Raw genomic sequence first — 9,047 nt, forward strand, 5'->3', positions numbered from 1 at the left:
ATAGGGAAGGTGTGAACTTCAGAGGAAGAAAAAAGGCAACCTTTTCTTTGATGCTGGAAATGGTGAACATTTTTTTTGTGTGAAAACCACTCAGATTGCGCTGCTATTGTTTCAGAGTGGGCTCATCTTGCTGTCAAGCTCAGATTTTTGGCTTGGAAGGGCCAGGCAGCTTTCAGCTTTCCTCATGCTGGTGAGTGGCAGCCAGCTGCAGAACTGGCCAGGGAGGATCTGATGAAACACTGTGCAGGGAAGCTCCAGCTCATCACAATCCAAACTGCAAGAAAGTACAGGGCTCACTGAATGCTTTATCAAGAGAATTCCTCTGGCATGTACGTACATGCACAGGGCTGTGTGTGAGCCCATGCTGCTAAGAAGGTGCATTTGACATACAAGACATGTCTTTTCTTTTTGGGGAAAAGCTACGTTGGTTTGAATTTGCAAAAATAGAGATTGATTTTGTTTTTGTTTTTGTTTTTTCCACCCAGACAAGGTTTTACAGCTCAAAGAAGAAGCAATAAAGCACAAATGGGTTTCAGATGCTTCTATGTGTTTTGTTTTTTTTTTTTTCTTCTCCTCCTTTGCATTTTTAGTGAACGTTGTTGAAAATTTTTCAATGGTGGTTGTGAGAGGAGGGTTAAGTCAGTGACAACTGGATGGGAAACATCAGTCTGTGGCTAAACAGTCAGCGCTGTGGTGGGCAGCAAGGGCTTACGTCGTGGTTTGTAAATAGGTTTTGTGAGCCTCATTTTTAGAAACCTGTGGTGACTTAACTGAGAAGTGAGAAGGGGCAGACAGCACCAAGGCTGTAAGATGCAGGATGCTAGCCACGCTCGGGGCTTACCTACAGCTAAAAAGTGATTATCTACCTGTGCAATGAGGTGCTGGTTTGGAGAGAATCCTCATTACTCAATGAATTGGCGACAGGCTGGCCCCACCTATGGAGTGGATAGTGGGAGCTGCACTGTTGTGGTGGGTCAGAGGAGGTCTGAGGCACCCACGTGCATGGCCAGAAAATCCATTCCAGGCATTAATTAAAATGAACTTTCTCTGGCCACCTCACTCCATCACAGTTCCTCATTATCTCCGTGTCCATGGGTGGCATTTGTACCCAGGCTCCTTGTCACACAATCAGCCCTGCATCACAGGGCAAGGTGGCAAAGGAAGGTCCTCCCAGAGGAAAGGGACACAGACATTTTATTTTCCACTTTCTCTTCATTTTGGAAAGAGGGATTCAACACAGAGAGGACCCTGGGCTGAATGGGGCTGATCTGGTGGAGAGCAACCAGCCCATGGCAGGGCAGGGGCTGGGACTGGGTGGGCTTTGAGGTCCCTTTGAACCCAACCATTCTATGTGATTCCATGGTTCTACAATACCACGATTTTCTGATTCTGTGACCTGCTCTGCCCTTGATTGCTGCTCTGAAGATGCGAGGATGCGGTCCCTCACTGTTAGCTTGGAGCGTGGCAGTGTGACACAAGTGTCATTGCCATCCCGTTGCGCTCCAACGGGAAGCTGTGGGACAGAGGACACATCTGTGCTCCGTGATGTGCGCAGGGCTGCAGCCAGCTCTTGCCTGCCAGCTAAAAGGAAGGTGACTTTGAGATGCAGGGAGAGAAAATAATTAGACTGTGACTCCTTTGGGCAGGCAGCCTACCCCACAGTCTGCCGGGCTGCGGCTTCGGCTGGCTCTGTGAGGAGCTCACCCAACTGATGCGTGGATTTAACCCTGTGCTGGGCTGCAGGTGAACCCAGGCTCCTTCTGTTTGGCACAGAGTGAGTGCAGCCCTCGGGGCATGGAGCAAATAGCCCAGTGGGCAGCACATGAGCAGCAGCCCAGTGTGCTGTCCTAGGTTTCCCCTGGACACCAGGCAGCTCCATCTGCGTGACTGGGTTGGAGAGAGCCACGGACATGGTTCTTCTTTGGAAACAGCACGGGGCCTGCTGCAAGCATATCAGAGAGGAAAAAAATACAGGAAGGTGGACTACAATAGAAGGGTTGTCTGATAGGAAACCCTGGACAAATAAATGCATTCTTTCCCCAGGAAACCAAAGCCAATTTCATAAAACACTGAAAGTTGCAGGGCCGCGTTTTTCCAAGGGAAATGGCTGCCTGAAGAAGCTGATATCTGGGTGTGGGAGAGGTTGCTGGAGGGGTAGCAGGATCTCGTGGTGGGCACAGGGTCCGGGCCATGGGTGTCTAGGAGAGGAGGGGGAAATCCCAAATCACCGGCTCAGAGGGAGGGAAGGGAAACATTAAATCATTGGTGCAGCAGGGTAAGGGGAAATCCTTGGTCACAGGTTAAAGAAAAGATGTGTAGAGAGTAGTGTTGCCTGTCTGGGGAAGGACAGACAAGGCTGGGGCATCTACACCTTTATCCATGCTCGGAGAAGATGTGAGTGCCCCATCCCTGGAGGTGCCCAAGGTCACAGATGGAGCCCTGAGCAGCCCGACTGGTGGGGAGCAGCCATCCCCCCACAGCAGGGTTGGGGCTCACTGATCTTTAAGGTCCCTTCCAACCTAAGCCTTTCTATGATTCTAAGATCTACCCTCATGGAAGAGGGGTTTTAACCCTGGAAAATCCCCTTTGCTTTCTAGTACGGTGTTGAGCTGTGTGAACATGATGCTGTGGTTTCCAGTACAGGTACAGAGCACTCTCAGAAGCTGGGGGAGCCACTTCCCCTCCTTCAGCTTTAGGTCTGTGTTGATTTCTTTGTTTTGCTTGCGCGTTGTGTTTGGTTGTCACCCGGCAGTGCTGAGTGGTTAAAGTTTTGGGATGTTTCCGAGCTCTCTGACCTTATCTTCAAACACAGATAACCCAGAGCAGTTGGGAACCATGGAGGATTACCTGCCCATACCCAACTGCGGGAGGCTGAGATGCATCTCTGTCAATTGTTGATTTTTCTAGGGGGGAAGAATCAACCCCAAACGATGCTGAGCATTCCAAATGGCTCAGCGTTAGATATCTGTTTGTCACCGTCTACAAAATGAATCCCCGTTTGTAAATGTTTGCTTTGTCAGCGGAACCTGGAGATGTCCTGGAGGTTCATTTTTACCTGGGGAAGCTCAGTACCAAGGCTTTTGTCCCTACCCCACTGATGGTGTGGACATATGTGTCCCAGGAGGAGCCCAACCCCCGAACCAAGAGAAGGGCGATGATGCACCGGGAAGGCTCCAGGAGAAGGGGCGAACAGGCAGATCCCACGCTTGGAAGACAGCTGGATCTCTCCGGGAGCGCTCCCCATTCCTTCAGTTCCTGCAGCTGGCCCCCCAGCCCGGCTCACATTTGGCGACAAGCCGCAGGGCCGGCTGCCGGAGGGTCGGCGCCAGCGTGGAACAGGATCTGGGTAACCACATCCGCACCCGGCGACAGGTCGGGGGCCGCGCTGCGTGCCAGATGGCCCGGCCCAGCCCGGCTCTGATGGCAGGGGGACCCCAGGCGCTGCCGGGAAGTGACAAAGGGACCTTCGCCCTCGCTGCTTCCGACAGCGCGAGGGAGGCAGACGGAGAGGTGGCATCTCCGACGGAGACGGCCATGGGGCCGTGGGCAGCCCGTGCCACGAGGCAGCAGCGCCGGCCCCCGAGCGAACTTCCCGGAGCTGATTGAAACGCCTATAAAAAAGCAGCCGTGTGCGCAGTCTCTGCGATTATTATATTGTACCGCAAGCTGCTTCCTGTCCCGAGCCTCTTTTATCTCGCATTGTTTTCCTTTCCAGGTGGGGCTGCGGGCTCCCCGCCGCTCGGCCCCCCGGGCTTCCTGCTCGCTCAGAGCCACCTTTGTCTGCCGGCCCTCCCCCTGCCCCCGCTATTTCGGGAAACGGCAGCTGAGCCGGAGGGTTGCGAATTGTTTGTCAGCTCCCTGCCAGCCTGCCGAGATCACACGCGGAGAGAGGAGCGCCCGGTCGCACCCTGCCCGCCCGTCTCCTGCCGGGGTTGGGGCAGTGCCCCTCGGCTGGGCACACACACGGGGACGCCGCACCTCCCCGCGTGGGAACGAGCGAAGCAGCGGCCCAACAGGCAGACAGGCACAGACAGACAGACAACAAAGCCACCCCAGGCGAGCGCTGACCTCAGAAGCTGCCATGTGACGCTGCCTCAAACTTACTAAAGCATGACATCAGCCTGGGAGGGAAAAGCAGGGCTGCTACCAAAATACCGCCCGGCTTAAAAGGGCTGAGCTGGGCCGGCCTTTCTGCTGCGTGCTCCCCTCTGGGCAAGCAGCCACCCGCAGCCCTGCTTCTGTGCTCAGAGCCCTGAGGGTCACGCATGTTTGTAGGTGGAAACAGCGTCCGGGCTTACTCAGCTGTAGCTATTCCGCCTGGCACGCATGCTTGCCCTCTGCAGAGCTGTTCCCTCTGTGGGCACTGCTGAGGACGGAGGACCACGTTTCGGTGCTGGCTGTGTGACTGTCCCTGCGTCCCACGGCCCCTGGGGAGCCGGCAGGCAGGTTGTGTTGGCTGGTGGGAAAGTCTCGTGTCATTGGGATGAGGCAGAGCGGCAGAACAGGTCGGTCAGCCTCCGTGCACTCATCTTTACTCAGCAGAGCGCCCGTGCTGTGCTGTGTCCGCCCATGCTGAGCTTTCCCCAGGCTCCGCACCGCTACTGTGTATTGACTCAGGCAAATGGCATCAGAAGCACACTGGCTGAGATGTGTAAAGCATCATTTATTCTCACTGGGGTCATCTGCTGAGCACAAAGGGGCCCTGTCCCTGCCAGCAAGGAGCACCCACAAAGAATTCCCGTTGTTTTCACATGTGGATGGTCACAGAGTCACGGGTGAGGAGCTGCCGCTGCGGTCCCAAAGAGCTGCCCTGGCCAGTCGGGCTGAGCAGAGGGCTGGCCCTGAGCACGGAGCAGGTTGGGCAGGTTGGGAACGCTGAGGACAGCAGTGCTTGGTTCCCATCAGAAGGGTGGGAGGGAAAGCCCTGCTCTGCCCTGGGGTGTTCTCCGCAGCCCAGAGGCTGGTGCGTTGTGCGCTGTGTTTGGGGAGCATTCCTTGGGGGTTTCCAGCAGGAGGAAAATGTGCTGGGCTTGGGGTTCTGGGGAGGAAGGCTTCTGATGTGCCACCTGCACCTTGTGGCTGACATAAGGCTGTGGAGTAGCAGAGAAACTCCTACAGAGTGTAAAAGTCCTCCTTTTTTTTTTCTTCTCCACCCCAGCAAAGCAACGCTGTCCATTTTTTTGCCCTGTAAGTGCTTCCTTTGCCCTCTGTGCTGGGGTGCCCAGATGTTCCTTTTTCCACCTCTAGAAGGCTGCGTCAGCAGTGGGGGAAATCACCAGGCTTGTCCCAGGTCTGAAGCCTTCTGACAAGACCACGGGTCCCTGGTGGGTTCTTTTGACAGCAGGCAGCATGCCCTGGCTGCTTGAGGCCTGATGGAGACGGGCAGCCCCTGCATCTCACATCCTGCTCCTCAATACCAACTGTGGCTCTTGTTTTGGGTGAGAAGGCGAGGAGTAGGAAGTCAGCGTGCGTCACATGCCAGACAGGAAGCCAGCAGACAGAAAGCGATACTTGGGGATCCACTTCCTTCATGCTGGGCTGTCCTTTCACTTCTGTCCTTGCCCCGTTGCCCCCATTGGAGGCGGTTTTGCCGCCTCCTGGAGCTTGGATGGGGGGCATAGAGGCAAGAATCGTTCTTGCTTTTTTATTTTTTTTTCCCTCCAGAAAATCAATCAAATCCAAATCCACAATCTGGAAATAATGAATGCAATCCCAATAAAAATAAAATGTAAAATAAAATTAAAAAAAAAAAACATAAAAAACAACTGCCCCTTGAGTGCTGTACGATGGAAAGCGTGGAGCCACGGGAGGGAAGCTTCGCAAAGTGCTATTTTGGCAGAAATTAGTAGCCGAAGAAGACACCACATTATCCCCGCTTGCCTTCCACTCTAGGTGGGCCCCACCAGCCGCGCGCCGCCGTTGCCGCTTTAAGGGCTCTCTCCGCGGGGCGAGCGTTCGAACGCGCTCCCCCGGCTCGCCATTGGTCGGCGCGCCGGCGGTTGGAGCGGCCGGCGGAGCGCTCTGATTGGCCGGCGCGGGGGCGGTATAAAAGAAGGCGTGGCGCGTGGGCACCCCTCAGTCGGCGGCGAGAGCGAGCGGAGCGCGCGTCCTTAACGACGGTAGCGGAGCGAGGCGGAGCGGCGCGGCCCGAGCTCACCCCCCGGCTTCACGCAACCGTCGGCAGCCCACCCATGGAGTTCAAGCTGGAAGCGCACCGCATCGTCAGCATCTCGCTGGGCAAGATTTACAGCGCGCGGGGCCAGCGCGGCGGCCTGAAGCTCCACAAGAACCTCCTGGTGTCGCTGGTGCTGCGCAGCGCCCGCCAGGTCTACCTGAGCGAGCCGGGCTGCCCTCCCGAGCCGCCCCCCGCCGCCTGCGGGCCGCCCGCGGAGCCCTCTCCTCCTTGTCCCGCCGCCGGCCCCGCCGCATGGGCGCCCGCAGAGCCGGAGGCGCCGAGGTTCGCCCAGCGACTGCCCGACGCGGACTGCAGGAGCTCCCAACGCTGCTGCTCGTGGGGCGGTTGCCGCTGCGCGCCGGGCGCTGAGGGGCCCGGCGAGGTGCGGCGCTGCGCTGTGCCCCCGCTTTGCCCCCGGAAGCGGAGCGCCGCGGAGATGGAACAGCAGGGCTCGCCGCTGAAGAAGCCGCGCCGAGAGGCGGAGGAGTCGCCGCCCCCGCAGGGCGAGCAGGAGGACATGGAGACGGGCAACGTGGCCAGCCTCATCAGCATCTTCGGCTCCAGCTTCTCGGGACTGCTCAGCAAGGAGCCCCAGGGCCGCCGGCGGCCGAGCCGTGACGGCAGCGAGGAGTCGACCGCGGAGCCGGGGCAGATCTGTTGCGACCAACGCGTGCTGCGGACCCTCAACCCCTGGAGCACGGCCATCGTGGCCTTCTGACGCGTCGGACCGCGCACCGCGAGGAGGGGCACGGACAGATCCGGAGCTGCCCCCCTCCTCCTTCTCCTCCTGCTCCTTCCTCCCCCCCGGCCCCGCACGGAAGAACAGCGGGCAGCAGCACTTCCCCTTCGCCGGGCCCCGACCGTCGGCAGCCGCCCTGGGAGCGGCCCGACCCGACCCGCCCGGAATTCCCCTTCCCGCCCGGGGCGCTCCCAGCGGGGATATTTTAAGCTTGGAAAGTATTAAATTTATTAAATAAAGTGTTTATTTTGGAAAGGTTTAGGTCAGAACTGTTACACGGTGCTTTTAAAAAGTGTTTATTTGAGAGAAACAGAAGTTTACAGATGCTCCGACGGAAAGTCCTCGTGAGCCTGGTTGTTAGGCTCGGGGATCCCCGGTCTTTGTTGTATAAAGGCTTGGGGTTCCCGTTGGGGGGGGTGGGGTGGGGGGATTTGTACAGTGTTCTCTTCGGTGATGTATCTCGTTTTGTATAAAATGTAATGCTACGTGTGTGACACGTATTAAATATTTTCAACTGTAGCAGCGCAGTCTGTATGTGTGGGTCAGGGGAGGGCTGGGGGATGGCAGCCAGGCACCCCACGTTGCATTGGGTGGGGAAGGAAGGGGGTTACGTCGGGGTCCCGCTCAGGACCCAGTGTGCCAACCCGCTCTCAGCACCCGGTCGGTGGCTGTGGCTCAAAGTCCTGTGCTTGGGGCGTGTGAGCTGGCGCTGCCAGGCATAGGCTGTGCTCAGGGCTGCTTGTTCTGCTGCTAGCGGTCGTTCTCCGTGCCTCCTGTTTGCTGTTACTTGTGGAGTGGTTACGATGAGCATTGAGGCTTTTTTTTTTTTTTTTTTTTCCGTTTTTACTATCGGTTGGAACTGGGTTAAAGTTCCTGCTCGCATGGGTGGGGAGGAAAGCTTGGCCGGTGCTTCACAGCCACTGCGGAGCGCCCCAGGGCGTTGCAATTAGATTGAATTGTGGGGGAATTTTTTTTTTCCTGCTTCTCGCTGGGAGATTCCCCAGGAGGCTCCTCTACTCCTAATTAACGAACTCTCCCACTGAGGACTCTTGCAAGCAGCCTGGTGTGCGCCCTGGGAGCTGCAGCCCAAACGTTGAGATGGTAGAGCTGGGCAACAGGAGGCAAATGCTGTTATTTCTCATAAAAACTGCGCTTGGTGTCAGATGGGGAGAAGGAGGTACTTCGGGACCGCTCCACCTTCCACAGGCGTTGTGCAACAGCCGGACCGCTGGCAAATGCCACGCTGCTGCGGCTCCTCCCGGCTGGGTGACCTCCGCCGAGCTCCGGCTTCTCGCTTATCAGCTGACACGCCGTGTCCCCGAAGGACCCAAGCTGGCTCCGTGGGCTGCTGGAGCCGTCCCCGCTGTCGTACCGCAACCACGTGCTTGCAATAGGGCCGGAGAAGCAGCACCCTCCGATTTAAAGGGTTAAACCCCGCAGCTCAATGCCGGCAGCTGGGTGGGGGTGGGGGTGGGGGGGCACCGGCGGGGAGCAGCCGGCCGCTCCCAGGGCTGCGGTGACCCCGGTGGCCGCAGGGAAGGGCGGCAGCAGCTCCCTGCCGTGTCCCAATTGTTCCGGAGATAGTTTGCATAACTGGCAGCAGGGCTTAGGAAAGCTTTCCGGGGGAGCTGGAGCAGCCTGCTGTTCTCAGGAGGTGCTCCGGGGTCCCAGGGTCTGCCTTTCCTCCTCCTTTCCGGCGGTCTTTTCTTGTGCCTGTAATAACATTGACATAAGTAGGGGCCGTCCTCCTTCTGTTCCACTGCTTGGGTCCTCGGAGTTTCCCTTCCCACGGTGCTGCGTTCAGAAGTGAGGTCGATGGGGTGGGAAAGGACAGAGCCGTAGGCTGGGGAGGGGCTGGCAGCCCAAACGCACCTCCGTGCCAGTGTTGCTGATGGAAGAAGTGCAAAAATAAGCCAGATAAAAATAAAACCTTCCATCACTTGGAAGAGAGGGTAACTCCTATGGAAGAACACGGCCCGGACGGATGTGATCTAATGGCAAGATGGCAGGTCCTCACCTCCTGGAACAGCAGTGAGGCTGTTGGGGAACCACTCCTCGATGCGGTCTGGAGTTGAGGGGGCTGCTTTGGGCTTGGATGCGGACCCCAAGGCTCAAATAAAAGGGCTGAACCCA

General features: G+C 57.4%; 1 protein-coding gene across 1 annotated transcript; it reads left to right on the plus strand.

Annotated features, from left to right (window-relative positions):
- Positions 1–6,048: 6,048 nt before the first annotated feature.
- Positions 6,049–7,433, plus strand: IER5 (immediate early response 5). Its single transcript, XM_010715775.3, has one exon. It carries the CDS (start codon positions 6,192–6,194, stop codon positions 6,891–6,893), a length of 702 nt encoding a protein of 233 aa, XP_010714077.3. The 5' UTR covers positions 6,049–6,191; the 3' UTR covers positions 6,894–7,433.
- The last annotated feature ends 1,614 nt before the right edge of the window (positions 7,434–9,047 follow it).

Source organism: Meleagris gallopavo, chromosome 10 (assembly GCF_905368555.1).
Source record: "Meleagris gallopavo chromosome 10, MGAL_WU_HG_1.1, whole genome shotgun sequence".
Classification (NCBI taxonomy): Eukaryota; Metazoa; Chordata; class Aves; order Galliformes; family Phasianidae; genus Meleagris; species Meleagris gallopavo.

Bases quoted from the DNA above. Each gene is read 5' to 3' on its own strand.
- IER5 (XM_010715775.3), top strand. From the start codon at position 6,192: ATGGAGTTCAAGCTGGAAGCGCACCGCATCGTCAGCATCTCGCTGGGC.